The sequence below is a fragment of the Cyprinus carpio genome, chromosome A12 (assembly GCF_018340385.1).
Source record: "Cyprinus carpio isolate SPL01 chromosome A12, ASM1834038v1, whole genome shotgun sequence".
NCBI classification, from domain to species: domain Eukaryota; kingdom Metazoa; phylum Chordata; class Actinopteri; order Cypriniformes; family Cyprinidae; genus Cyprinus; species Cyprinus carpio.
The window spans coordinates 6,435,317-6,450,719 of NC_056583.1; the positions used below are offsets into that span (position 1 = coordinate 6,435,317).

The 15,403-nt window shown below is 37.5% G+C and overlaps 1 protein-coding gene across 2 annotated transcripts in view; it reads right to left on the reverse strand.

Moving 5' to 3' along the window:
* Positions 1–2,285: 2,285 nt before the first annotated feature.
* The window catches only part of LOC109061372 (mediator of RNA polymerase II transcription subunit 24-like), a 36,393-nt gene continuing 23,275 nt past the window's right edge, over positions 2,286–15,403 (reverse strand). For both annotated transcript variants that reach the window (XM_042767327.1, XM_042767326.1), the window contains 8 exons: positions 15,149–15,324; positions 14,718–14,982; positions 14,456–14,637; positions 5,585–5,678; positions 5,331–5,430; positions 4,664–4,744; positions 4,351–4,499; positions 2,286–2,759 (listed from right to left, as the gene is read on the reverse strand). In XM_042767327.1, the coding sequence (XP_042623261.1) occupies positions 2,643–2,759; positions 4,351–4,499; positions 4,664–4,744; positions 5,331–5,430; positions 5,585–5,678; positions 14,456–14,637; positions 14,718–14,982; positions 15,149–15,324 (1,164 nt within the window). In that variant the 3' untranslated portion in view covers positions 2,286–2,642. The remainder of the gene's footprint in view (positions 2,760–4,350; positions 4,500–4,663; positions 4,745–5,330; positions 5,431–5,584; positions 5,679–14,455; positions 14,638–14,717; positions 14,983–15,148; positions 15,325–15,403) is intronic.

Sequence of the window (15,403 nt, forward strand, 5' to 3'; positions counted from 1 at the left end):
TAATGTCCCCCGAGAGAATCTTAGCCAGTACTCATATTGGCAGAAAAGGAAAATTAACAGTTGTTTTTATACAAATCTAAAGCAAGTTTACTTGTAGAATTTTGCCCAACGAATAGAATGACAATTTATTTGTATAATTCTCAGGAAAAAATAAATAAAAAATAGGGTACTCTGACAGACACTGTACTAACGTTACAGTCATTCCTTGATGTAATGAATAGGATGTAACACAAGTCCTATTTTTATCCATTTTTTTTGTTTTTGAGTGGTATTCTTTTCCACTTGATCATACACCGGTATTTCCCCAGTAATACAAGCTCTATTTGGTTTCTGAAAAATTAAATTATTTGCTGACTCACATCAAATTGAGCTGACTCACTTAGTCCATTATCCCACCATGTCTACCACAGAAATTTGTTTTCATAACTGGATTATATAGGATATAGGTTTACTCACATCACACATCACTGTTCTTTCTTAAATATATATTAAAGAATATAATAAAACTTTCATAGGTTTAAAAAGAAAAAAAAGAAAAAAGAAAATAGCCATGCCATAATTATTTGACAGACTTCAAAATAACTTTTTAAAATTGGATGAGTCTCAAATCCAGTCCGTCAGCTGAATTTGTGTTCTGACATTTCCATACTTGACATGGAAGTTTTTATTTTTTTATTTTGGTTGCCTGACATATGAAATTGTCAGAAAAATCTATAAAATAGAACTAACATATATAGGTCAATAGGTCACGCATGCGCTGATAGCTCTGAAATAAACTAACGCTCAAACAGAACCTACTCTGGAGCAGGTTATGTTCAGAGAGTAAGTTGCTATGGCTACTTACACACCCTGACAGTTACCTCCATTTTTGGAACCGAAACCTGGGGTTATCTAGTTACTTACTCCCAAACATACCTGAGTATGTCACATTATCTGCTGGAATACACCCCAGGCTTGTATGGCTCATATTGTATGATATAGGAGAATATGGAGCTCACACTCAAGAAAAAAAGAACCAAAAATAAAATTTTACTACCCAAACTGAGATAGTAAGTAAGTGAGTTCTTGTTGTATTGCCAAACATTCTGATAGCTTGCAATGTAAATCATTGTGATCTTTATAACAGTATAGCAGTCTATTTACATAAAATGCATATAAATATCATTTGTCACTCTATATAATGTCTCAGTAAGATGATATTTAAATGCTTAGTTGGTAACACTTTAGTATAGGGATCAATTCTTACTTTTAATTATTAAAGATGTTTATTAGTTATTAACATTGCCTATTTATTAGTATTTATAAAGCACATATTCTGCATGACCATATTCTACATCCCTAATCCTACCCAATACCTAGACTTAACAACTACCTTACTAATTATTAATAAGCTGCAAATTAGGAGTTTATTGAGGTAAAAGCCATAGTTAATGGTTTTTAATAGCGAGAGTTGTACCTTAAAATAAAGTGACCGTTTAGTTTTTTGATCAAAGCTCAATGATGATTGAGAGAAGAGCAAATAAACATTCCTCAAAAGCCTGATGTATCATATTTAATATTCACATTGAAATTAGTGCATGGATATTCAAGTAAACCTAAGTTGTTTGGGTCCAGGTGTTCAGCTTGAAATATTACTAACAAAAAAAAAGTTCTTACGTTTACTATATAAAAATCAAAAAAGATTTCACAGCAAAAAGATGTGAATAACAGCCAGGTAGTAGATGCTTTTAGAATTATAATAAACAGCTTTTTACTTGCTAAAAAAGTATAAACTATAAATCAGACAGAAGGCATGGAGCAGCTTGTGTGCAACAGGTGTTTCAGCAAAGTTCTGATTATGTTGATAATTTAGATGCCTTCAAAATTTGTCAAATATGATACAATATAGTGTGTGCTGCCTGTATTAGCGTAAATGATGCATGTGTTCAGTCGAAAGTCCTGCTAAAAAGCCATGCATATATGTACACACACACACATTGATTTTAAGATTTAAAAACAAAATAACACATTTTGTAAATCTTATTTTCATCAAATAAAGAACAGTTTGAGAACATGTGAACAACTAATGATAAGATACACCCCCCATAACTGTTTCCTATGTATATAGATAATATCTAATGGTAAAAATATTTCATAATGTGAAACCAAAGATAATCCTGACTTCAGTGGAAATCTAACCATAACCACAGCTGAACAAACACTTTTGCTCATGTTTGTTGACAGGCATAAAGTGCCCCAAATTAAGTAAAATTTTAACAAAGGAAATGGCATAGAGAAGCATCTACAACAGTTTTACCGTTTTATTGGCATTTTAGTAAAAATATACAATGTTGAAGTATACAATTTTGCTTGGTTTACTCATCATTGATGGAAGTTAATGGTAAATTAATGTTAGCAGTCAGCAGTCAGCTACAGTTTTGGTTCACAGGTATGCACACACATGTCAAATTAGAACTAATACTGAGCTGTCCTCCAAATGTCAGATGTGAATGCAACATCAAAACCCACCAGCAGTTACAGGAATCATATGTAATGAAGAAAAAAAGTCTGTTCTCCCCTAGGGAGGGAGGTTGAAGCAGTTTCCTCAGTCACACACCTACCAAAACCACATCATCTTAGAGGCCTGTTAAAATGAATGTCCTCTACAGAGCAGCGATGGCTTTAGCTGCCATTCTCCGGCCCAGTGGAAGGCTCAGGTCTGTGATGGACAGCACAGTTCTGGGTTTTGCCAGCGCCTGAAGCTTCACCAGTTCTGAAATCTGTTAAGACAAATTAAAAGTAATTTATGAAAGACTTTTCATGCTACAATTTAGGGCTGCATGATAATGGTTTAACTGATAATCATGATTATTGCAAAAATGACACCACCCTGCTTCTTATTTGCTGAATGATATGCTAAATTTAATTTTGATAGACCTGTGGAGTTCTGGAAGAATTTTTTATGGAGTGATGGGACCAAATTTGAACTTTTTGGACCCATGGATGAGCGGTATGTCTGGTGCAAAAAAGGCAAGCCTTGTGAGCAGAAGAACAAGGTGGACCAGTTTTATTATGGGAGTACTTTGCTGCAGCAGGAAGTGGAAATCATGACTGTATGAAGGACATCATGGATTCTTGAAGTATTGGGTCATTTTGTCAAAGACTGTGATGGCTTCAGTGCAGAGACTGAAGCTGATGATCACAGGAATTTCCAGCAGGGAAAATTTACTACTGCATTTACAAAATTTATGTCTAAATTTACTGAAGCTTGGTTAAGAGATCACTCATAGAATGTTCTTGAGTGGCCTGCTCAGTCTCTAAATATAAATCTCATTAAAACAATTTATCAGTGATCTGAATGCTTTTGCACATGAGGAATTGGCCAAGATTCCTGTAGAGAGGCATCGGAAGCTTGAATGATCTTAGAGGCAACATTATAAAGAATAAAAGATTCTCTACAAAATGAAACTTTTGGTGGTTGAAAATACTGAACATGAATGTTTAGAGCCAAATATATATATCTTTTTTTGTCACTTTTTTTTAAAGGTCCAATTCTCACTATTAACTAACAATTAACTATGACTTCTGCCTCAATAAACTCTTAATTTGCTGCTTATTACTAGTTAGTAAAGTAGTTGGTAATCTTAGGTATGGGGTTGGATTAAGGGATCTAAAATTTGGTCATGCAGAATTAGGCATTAACATGTGCTCTATAAATACTAATAAAAAAGCCAATATGATAGTTACATGCATGTTACTAAGCAACTAGTTTAAATTAGGGAACGACTATTTAATTTAGGGAATTGGTAGTTAATATAGTGTTTTGGTTATTTTTATGTTGTTAGAATTATATTTTTGTATGGATTATTATATATATATATATGTATCACTGAATTACTGATGTTTTGGTTGAACATTTAAGTTACCATTTTAGTGTAGAGACCAATTCTCACTATTAACTAGTTGCTTATTACATGCTTATTATTAACACACTAGATGTTTATTAGTACTTATAAATATATTTTATTCTGTATTACCATATTCTACATCCCTAATCCTATCTAATACCTAAATTTAACAACTACCTTACTTACTAATAATAAGGACCAAATTAGGAGTTTATTCAAGCAAAAGTCATAGTTAATGGTTTTTTGTGTTAATAGTGAGAATTGGACCTTAAAATAAAGTGTGACCAAAAGCACAAACAAAAAGGTTTTCAGGATGAATAACCAGTAGGCCAGTTTCACATGATTATACGTATTTAATCAAGAGAAGCAGAAATCGTGATATAATGGTGGTCCTTTTAGAAATCTCCACGTATATAAGTTTGTGTGTGTTGTGCATGCATAAAGTACAAAATGATTCCCTCACCATGGTAAAGGGCATAAATTGCAGGATGCTGCCCCGGTTGCCTTGCTCTGAGCACTCCACACACTCCTCGATAAAGCTCTGAACGAACTGTGTGTGAGGGCCTGCTGTCTTAGACCCCAACAGAGAGGAAATCAACAGGAACAAATTTGCTAGAAAGAAAAAAGGACAAGAATCTCCTTTACTCTATGACTCTAATAGCATGACTTGTAAATAAGTAGTATGGTGTGGTGGAACAAAGATGGTACAAGATAGCAACACCATCTCATTAATCTATCTAGTGGCACTAAATGATCAGCAGAAATACAGCACAAACCTAGCACTCGGTTGAGAGGGTCTCTCATGTTGACGGTGTGAAGCTGAGAGGCAGACAGTGAACTGCTCATGGAACGGTCACCTAGAAAAGATAACATCAGATTCTGAGAACAAGGAAATGTGTACAGTATCTATTAAAGCAGATTTCACTAAATCAAATCCAGTTAACTTCCGTTTTACTCTGTTGACTGCGTATAAAATCAACAATTTCGTTTCCAGCTCTTCCTTCTTTTTTCAGTGAAAGTGACTAGATAGCCATTGCTTCCAGACACTTCTTATAACAATACTGTTTATATATATATATATATATATATATATATATATATATATATATATATATATATATATATATATATATATATATATATATATATATATATATATATATAAACAGTATTGTTATAAGAAGTGTCTGGAAGCAATGGCTATTTATCTTTTTTTTTTAGTTAATCAACAGTAAGCTTGCATATTGAGTGATACTGCCACAGGAAGCTCAAACCAATCGCAAGCTATGCTGCATTTTTGTGGGGACTTTTGCAGCATTTGCAGTTTCTAGATTGACTAATAGATTAAAAAATACATATGCAGAGGGAATTTAAAAAATGATTTATATGCAGCTCTTATTGTATTTGGGCAGCTTGTGCCAGGTGAGGCAGGCAGGAAATGACCTGGACTGGACAGCATGACAGTCTCATCCTCATTGGAGCTGAGCAGACGCATCAGTTTAGATGGCTGTGTGTCGTCCAAAGGAAAAAGGCTGGTGTAATCCTACAACCAATAAAAGAAGTGTGTATTAATTACTGATAACACAAGTGAATCATGGCTGAGTTTAAATTGCAAGAATTATATTCTTAATGGGTAGGACACATTTAAGTATGCAAATGTGTGAGAGAATACACAGAATATGTTCTGTGTGACACACCTCAATATCCTCACGTTGTCTCTTGCGTTGGCGTGCTGATGCTTGACCCTTATGATGAGATGAGTAAGAACTGAGAGCACACCACACTGACAACCTATAAGAAATCATCATCATCATTTCTTCATAAAGACCTTGTGAAATTAAAATAAGATTTTCTGGAAAATTTGTGGGTTTTAGTTCCTGTCTGTTAGTTTTGAGGTTAACACCTAGATGCTAGAATACTGATACGCTGGCAACAAAAATTTAAGATTTGGTCTCTCTGCATTAAAGATGGTGAAAAATGTCAGATGAAGGAAGATTAACATCTAAGTAAGAATGTTTGACCTCATTTAAAATGTTGATTTGACTTTTTATGTAACTTAAAAAAAAAAAAAAATTAAAAAAAAAAAAAAAAAAAAAAAATTTTGGAAAGAGAAGCCAAGAAGGAAAAAGCCTGACAACCCCATATCTATCAGAACAGATGTCAGTTTGAATCTTAGACTGAAAAAAATACAAATTAAAAAATTAAAAAAAGAGGAAGTGGATCAAAGAAAGCAAGTAAAAAGAGGAATGGAAGTAAAGACTGTGGTCCATTCATACATACATTTGTCATTCATTTATGAATCAATCCTTTCTACATAAAACAAATTATCAAAGTATGTAAAAAGTTATGTGTCGAGGCTCCATCTGTCTTTCCATATTAACACAGGTAAATGACAATATGGATTTTCCCGTGGTGTCAAAAATGGGGTGAACTATGGAAGGATACAGATGTCAGTGTCAGAGGATATAGTAAAAGATTAGACACTAATGACCTTTGACCAAACTGGAACAAAATAATCACATTAATGCATCATTGTGGTAATTATTAAGTAGAATCTTACAATCTTTGAGGAAAATTTAAGTGGTGCTCACCACCACGATGGTGGCAGTGGTTCTTATCTGACTCAAAGGCCCTCACATAGTCTGACATAACATTTAAAGGCCCCCCTTATATAACTTAAGTTAGATCCTCTGTTTTTCTGCTGTAATTATGACTGTAAGTCAGTTCAATTATTTTGTACACATTTTTTGTGTTAATTGCGGCACCTGGTGGTGGCGGAAGTAGTAAGAATTTATCATGTGTCCACCTGTGTGTTTGGGTAAGAGAGGGGATGACAGAGGAAGACTTATTTTTGCTGACCGCTAAAGAGACTTTAACGCTGTTTAATGCCATTTATCATGACTTTTGGACACCATTTCATATGTCAGTGAAACAGTTAAGGAATGTATTGGACGCACAACCTTGTTTGTTTCTCATGCAAATAAATCTACAAAACGCAATCTTTGGATCCATGATCATTATCAGCTTAAAGTTACTTTCCTCTATTCAGCCTCTCGGCGGCGAAATTCGTGGTCTTAAGATAGTCGCCTATTATTTGTCAGCAAAAACAAGATCACATGACAAAAGGAAAGGAAGCCTAGCTCATTAAAGGCCGTAGCCATTTATGGAGAAAGGGAATCATCAGCCATCGAGATCACACATGCAGTCCCAGCTCCAGCTTGATTAATGGAGAGTGACAGCCGCCCGATAGCATAGCACACAATCAGTGGTATGTAACCTGTGTTTTGTACTGTGTTATGGTTTGTTGAACGCAGTTAGGGTTTACTGCCACTTGTTGAAGTTTGGTGTTGCTGTTGATTGCTGCTGATTGGGTTGGTGTTTACTGTGTTTGGAGTAGACTGATGTATGGTGTGTGGTTGGATTCAGTGCGTTGGTTGTTATATCGTGCCTATTGCTGTGGCTATTGATGTTGTTGGCTTTACATTGGATTTGTCGCGTTGGTTATTATCGTGCTTAAATGTGATTGCTGTGGCTATTGATGTTGTTGGCTTTACTTTGGATCTATACTGCGATGATTATTTGCATCTGTCTTGTATGTACAAAATGAGTGGATCAAGGGCTGGCTCAACTTCATCTAAAATGAAGAAAAAGAAAATCACTCTGACTGCAAAGGCTTTGGCAAGCAAGTTTGAGTCAATTCAGAAACAGCGTAAAGAGGAAGTAAACAAGAGCCAGATATTGTCTCTCAAAGAGCTCACGAGGGATGATGTTCTGCTGCAATTGTCTGAAAATGTCACTGCATTGCACGAATATCTGATGCTTTTAGTTCCATCTGATGAACAAGAAAGACAAAATGCATGGTTCGTAAGCATCACCAAATACAATCAAAGATTTATAAATGATGCCAAAGTGTGGATTTCAGAAGTAAACAGGCCTCCTTTAGAGTTAACTCATGACGTTGAGTGTCACCAGGAAGTTCTGTTCAGGGAAGAAAGTGGGATTCATGAGGATGTAAAAAGGGGACAACGGCAACCATCTTCTCAAAATGATGACCAGGATGACATATTGCCATGTGACATTGCCACATACAAGTGCATCTCAATAAATTAGAATTTCGTGGAAAAGTTCATTTCAGTAATTCAACTCAAATTGTGAAGCTCGTGTATTAAATAAATTCAATGCACACAGACTGAAGTAGTTTAAGTCTTTGGTTCTTTTAATTGTGATGATTTTGGCTCACATTTAACAAAAACCCACCAAATCTCAACAAATTAGAAATTGGCACATGCAAATCAGCTAATCAACTCAAAACACCTGCAAAGGTTTCCCGAGCCTTCAAAATGGTCTCTCAGTTTGGTTCACTAGGCTACACAATCATGGGGAAGACTGCTGATCTGACAGTTGTCTAGAAGACAATCATTGACACCTGTCACAAGGAGGGTAAGCCACAAACATTCATTGCCAAAGAAGCTGGCTGTTCACAGAGTGCTGTATCCAAGCATGTTAACAAAGTTGAGTGGAAGGAAAAAGTGTGGAATAAAAAGATGCACAACCAACCGAGAGAACCGCAGTCTTATGAGGATTGTCAAGCAAAATTGATTCAAGAATTTGAGTGAAATTCACAAAAAATGTACTGAGGCTGGTGTCAAGGCATCAAGAGCCACCACACACTGAAGTGTCAAGGAATTTGGCTACAGTTGTCGTATTCCTCTTGTTAAGCCACTCCTGAACCACAGACAACGTCAGAGGCGTCTTACCTGGGCTAAGGAGAAGAAGAACTGGACTGTTGCCCAGTGGTCCAAAGTCCTCTTTTCAGATGAGAGCAAGTTTTGTATTTCATTTGGAAACCAAGGTCCTAGAGTCTTGAGGAAGGGTGGAGAAGCTCGTAGCCCAAGTTGCTTAAAGTCCAGTGTTAAGTTTCCGCAATCTGTGATGATTTGGTGTGCAATGTCATCTGCTGGTGTTGGTCCATTGTGTTTTTTGAAAACCAAAGTCACTGCACCCGTTTACCAAGAAATTTTGGAGCACTTCATGCTTCCTTCTGCTGACCATCTTTTTGAAGATGCTGATTTAATTTTCCAGCAGGATTTGGCACCTGCCCACACTGCCAAAATCACCAAAAGTTGGTTAAATGACCATGGTGTTAGTGTGCTTGACTGGCCAGCAAACTCACCAGACCTGAACCTCATAGAGAATATATAGGGTATTGTCAAGAGGAAAATGAGAAACAAGAGCCCAAAAAATGCAGATGAGCTGAAGGCCATTGTCAAAGAAACCTGGGCTTCCATACCTCCTTAGCAGTGCCACAAACTGATCACCTCCATGCCACGCCGAATTGAGACAGTAATTAAAGCAAAAAGGATCCCCTCCAAGTACTGAGTACATGTACAGTAAATGAACATACTTTCCAGAAGGCCAACAATTCACTAAAAAGGTTTTTTTTTTTAATTTTTTAATGGTCTTATGAAGTATTTCTAATTTGTTGAGATAGTGAATTGGTGGGTTTTTGTTAAATTTGAGCCAAAATCATCACTAAGAACCAAAGACAAACTACTTCAGTCTGTGTGCATTGAATTTATTTAATACACGAGTTTCACAATTTGAGTTGAATTACGGAAATAAATGAACTTTTCCACAACATTCTAATTTATTGAGATGCACCTGTACACTCTTTCCACGAACATTAACAGTGACCAGAAATACATGTTGTCTATAATGGGAAAACAGAATGAGATAACATCAATGCTGGTGAATCAGCAATGTCTTGCATCACTGCCTAAGAGAGATATGCAGATATTTGATGGCGACCCTCTACACCAGTGTTTCTCAACCCTGGTCTTGGGCGCCCCCCAACACTGCACATTTTGTATGTCTCCCTTATCAGACACAACTATTTCAGTTACTGGAGTTTCTTTTAATGAGCTAATGAGTTGAATCAGGAGTGTTTGATTAGGAAGACTAATGCTGGGGGGCGCTCAGGACCAGGGTTGAGAAACACTGCTCTACACCATGCTTTCATGTGGTCTTTTAGACAAGTAATCGAGGGAAAGACTGACAATAGCCTGCATTTTTTGGAACAGTACACCAGGGGGCAACCACAACAACTTGTTAAGAGCTGTCAACAACACAACGTCTTCTCCAAGTTGCGCTTATTTTTCTTTACGAAGGTGAGCAGAAGACAACAAAGACTTGTTCATCCAACAAGTGTTTGAGACCACTATGTACAGTTTCTATGTGGATGATTGCCTTGCTTTTGTAGGCTCGGAACATGAAGCTATATCCCTCTATAAAGACCTTAAAACCATCTGTGCCAAGAGCAGCTTTCATCTAACAAAATGGATAAGCAATAACCGCAGTGTGTTTGCCTCAATACCTGAGGAGGATAGAGTGAAGGAAGTTAAAGACCTGGATCTGGACCATGAGTCATTACCTGTTGAAAGAGCACTGGGAGTGCGTTGGTGTGTCCAGTCCGACACCTTTATGTTCAGCATAAACATTCAGGAGAGACCATTAACCTGCAGTGGGACCCTTTCAACTGTCAGCTCTTTCTATGACCCTTTGGGGATCCTAGCAACTGTGGTTTTTACAGCTAAAAGGATCCGTGTCGGAACTGGCTAGGATGGGATGATGCCATACCAGCAGCGGTTGCTCAGGAGTGGATAGATTGGATGAAGGAACTACATCAGTTGGAAGGTTTCAGCATCAGACGATGTTTAAAACCTCTGAACTCCAGAGAGGCAATAATTGCTCAGTTGCATCATTTTGCAAATGTAAGTGAGAAAGGATATGATACTGTTACCTATCTGCTGCTGTGCAATGAACACTCTAAGATGCACAGCACCTTCATAATGGGAAAATCTAAGGTGGCACCTTTAAAGCCTGTTATTATTCCACGTATAGAGTTAACAGCTTCTGTTATAGCAGCTCGTATGGACAAACTGTGGAGACTACAGCTTCAAGACTGTTTTCTGGACAGGCAGTACCTCTGTATTAAAATACATTAAGAATGAGACTTTAAAATTTCGAGTCTTTGTAGCAAACAGGGTCTCAGAGATTCTTAAGGTTTCTGATGCATCTCATTGGAGATTTGTGAGCACTGTACACAATCCTGCAGACCTTGTCTCCAGAGGTGTGAGGGCAGAGCTATTCCTAAACAACAAATTTTGGATATTTGGTCCCTCATTTCTCTTGCAATCAGAAAAAGACTGGCCTGTTAACCCAGATGACTGTAACAACTTCCATCTAGAGACCCCGAGGTCAAGGTATCAGCTGCAATTGAAGTTTCTGCAATAGGGGATGAAAATGATGCCATGACTTGTTTGATCAACCGCATCTCATCCTGGATACATCTAATAAGAGTGATGGGTTGGATCCTAAGATTTAAAGTTTTGCTTTTCAATCTTAGGAAAATGATGGAGTTCACTGCACGTCTTACGGAGTCTGTGTCAGATGTAACTCAACAGGAAGATGCTCTTACCAAGGACATGTGTGATTTCAAGAGCAAACTCTATGGTGATTATCTCTCATTGGAAATTGAAATAATCATGTTCTGTCAGAGAAGAAGGTTCTCAGAAGAGTTCTCCTGCCTCCAAAAGGGAGAAAGTGTGAAAAGAAACAGCCATTTATATAAGCTCAATCCAGTACTAGAAGATGGTGTGTTTAGAGTTGGAGGACGGCTAAGTAAGCCTGCTATGCCTGAAGAATCAAAACATCCTGCCATGGAGCGAGATCATGTGACCCTTTGATGGCGGTGCACGCACGGTCCTTTGTTCTGCTCACTCTGTCAAATATTCTACAATCCTGAAAGTAAATTTCGAACCATTCTCTATCTATTCCATCATGAGTACTTCAACAGGCAAGGACAATCGGAAAAAGTAATTGAGCAATCGCCAATAAAGAAAAAATTCAAAGATTCCACCATCAACAAAGAGGATCTCGATGGTGCCATTGCTAATGGTATCAAGCTAGCACTTAAAGAGCAGCAAAGTACTTTGGGTTCGGTTGTGGCCTCGACCGGGTCCATTCTGTTCAAGCGGCTGAACGTGAGGATACTAAGGACAGTACCAAACCTGAGAAAACAGCCAGAACAACTTACAGATAAAGTGATGAACATAGAGGATAGGAGCAGGAGAAATAACGTATGACTGGTGGGGTTACCAGAGGGGGCGGAAGGCTTAGATGCAGTCAGCTTCCTCAGAGCTAATCTTTTCAAGTGGATTCCTGCATTGAAAGGACGCGATATTGAGATTGAGCGGGCTCATCGTGTCTATAACTGAAGAAAAAGTAATTTTGAGCAGCCGCGTACTCTTATCTTTCGTGTGCTGTGATGGCAAAACAGATCAGCGATCCTGAAGGGTGCACAGCAGGCATACCCGGTGAAATATACGCAAGATAATGTCACGCTGTTGTTTTTTCCTGACTTCCTTCCAGCCACGTCTGCCAGGAGAAGGAACCTCAACCCAGTCTTTAGGAGGATGACAGCACTGGGTCTGCAGCCGTTTCTCATGTATCTGGCGATAATTAAACTACGGCACAACGGTGACCAGATGATGTTTGACTCTACTCAGAAAGCAGAGGATTTTATCAGTTCACTTCCACAGAAGAAGGCATCTTAACTGCCCAGGAGAGGAGAATAACAAGGTGGACACGGACACTTAAGTTTCTGCTATGATCTTCTATCCTGCAAACTTGTCTAGTGTCTGATAAGCTTTGGTCTTAAGAAAGTCACCTATGAATGACAAAACTGCTTGTTCTCCAATGTTTTATTAAAAAAATAAGCTAGGATACTATAATTACCACAATTTATTTTCTGATTCCAAAAATGTCAAGAACTGTCTGTTCAAAACAAAGTTATCAATGGGGGGGGGGGGGTTAAAATCCATGTAAAAACAATTCAGAGAATTGTTTCTAAACACATTATAAATTTTAGAAATGTATTGCTGAAACATGTTATAAAGACTGTGGACTATGTATATTGTGGAGTTAGACCTTTAAACAGTTTTTCAGCATTTTCGTGTTCAGGATTTTTTGGGCAGGCCTGAAATCATGTCTCAATTACGCACTGGAGCCACTGAGCATGGCTCCTCCTCTAAAAACTAGGATCTCGGTATGAGATTTTGACGGTATGATAACCTTAAGCAAAAATATCACGGTTTCACGGTATCGTTGTTACAGTTCTGAAATGTGTTATTTTTAAATGACTGGGTAAAAAAAATAAAAAAAATTCCCGCTGGACAATATATTTTGTTTTTGAGCAACATAGCAACACAGAATATTAGAAACAGTAGAATTAGTTAATTTTTTTCCTTTGATTTGTTTCCTAGAAATAAAAAAATAAAGACTGACATCTTTTTTTAACCTAAATATGTAATTAGTTATTTAATTTTAGTTATATAATTCATATACATATAATTTATATAATTTCATATCATTTAGTTATATAACAATAATCATACACAATTTGATTCAATAACAACCCAATTTGAAGCAAAAACAGAATGTTCTGACAAGCTTTTTGAAATTATACCACGTAAACTTTTCAGAAGACAGTCAGCTCCCCTCAGAAACACATTCATATAAACCCCCAAATCAATATTGAGTATTTTCTCTCAATGGTTTGTGCATCATAAACAGTTTGTGATCTGCCTGCTACAATATTTTTCTCTGTGCGTCTGTCTTCAGCTCTTGTCTGTGTTAACGGGCATTAACAGACGTCATATTTTCGCATAAATGATATTTTGAAAAATGATTGCATTGCAACGCAGTTTGTTCAAGTCCAGAACAGAGAGTTGCAATAAGGCAAAAAACGGCCAGTTGGCGATCGCGTAAAGGCCAAAGTATATTTCGGCCATCCGCTGGCATTACGTAATTTTCGGCATCAAGAAGGCTCACGGACAGCCGCGCACCCCGTGGTACTGCGCATGTGTCGAGCTCAAACCGGTAATCGGCCCATGCCTACCTGTGAGTGGGCATGTTTTCAGCGTAGACAGCAGACATGCCCCCAGCATTTGAGAGCAGAGCAAACTGCCTATTTTTTAAAGATTTTGATAATTTATTTTATTTACTTGCCGTTTTTTTTTATCATTTAAACATTTTTCTGTGGTGTGACAAACTCAGAACATACATTTAATATTGCTTTACACAAACTTTAATTGTATTTTTTAGTATATCAATTAAGTTCAATAATCTTAATATATTAAAAATATTATTAATTATAATTAAAATAATTTAAGTCATCCTGTGTACAATTAAACAAGTGTGAGCAAATACTTACACTCGAATACAAAAATCACAAAACAGCAAATTAAGATTCTCTATAACTTTTAGCATTAAGGCCTAGGATGCATCCTACATTCAGTCATCCTTGAGTATCCTTTGATACTGTATGGAAAAAAGTGGTCACACGGAATTTGGAATGATAAGATGTAAGTAAAAAATGTTGTTTGTGGTTATTGCTTTACATGCACCTAAAGGTATACTGTGTGTGTTAATTTACCATGCTTCTAATGCATAATGCAATTAAAAAAAAAAAAAAAATCCTAAAATAAAAATGTATTTGCAGCTCATACTTCGCAAGGGCTCTTCCTGGTGGGTCTGCCAGACTGTGCCAGTGTGCAGGGTCTGTGAGGAGACGTGGTAGAATGTGACCCAGCAGGGTGAGGGTGATCTGCTGTGTGTCCAGGCAGAAGATACTGTAAAGCAGCTCAACCACTCGAGACGCCCACTCCTTACGGGTCTCTTTAAGGAGCTCCTAAAACACGAATACACAACCAAGTCTGATAACAGGTACAGTTAATTTCCCATATTCCTTAGTAGTGCAGACACATTTACCTTAACCAGATTGTTAGTAAACCAGAAAACCCCTCCCATATGTAGCAGGTTCTCAAAGAGATGGAATGCATGTGAGTCCACCCAGCCCTTCTCCAGAACCTCCCTAAACTGCGTCTGCAGAACCTGGCGGATGGGCTGGCGGGCTGGAAGAAGGTTCCGGTATGGAATGGGCTCCTGACCCTCGACTGCTGGCCGCAGGGACAGTCCCGTCTGCTGAAATACATCAGCCCACATGTGCTCCAAGATAGAGCTCATGATCACCACACTGGAGATAGAGACAGAGGGAAAAATACCAGTCTTTGAGGGATATTCAGGGATAATATTCAAGGACCAAGATATGCAGAGTTTACTTTCAATCAATCATAACAACATCTAGCAATTCACAACTCATAATGTGAGAATGTGACCTGGTGTGTGCAAAGATCCCTTACCGCTCATGGTAGAACTGCAAAGTGTTTTCTCCTGACATGGGAGTCATGAGCTGACGAATCATTGTCTGAGGTTTTTCTCTCTCATCCAATCCCAGCATCCGAACATGCGCCACCAGCCATGCCACTGCACAGATGGCCATACTGCACACCTTCCCTTTGATGTTATCCGTGATCTTCTACAAAAACAGAAAGAGAGACTTCTTTAATTACAGTTTATAAAATAATTCAACTATGTATTCCTACAATATTTTCCAA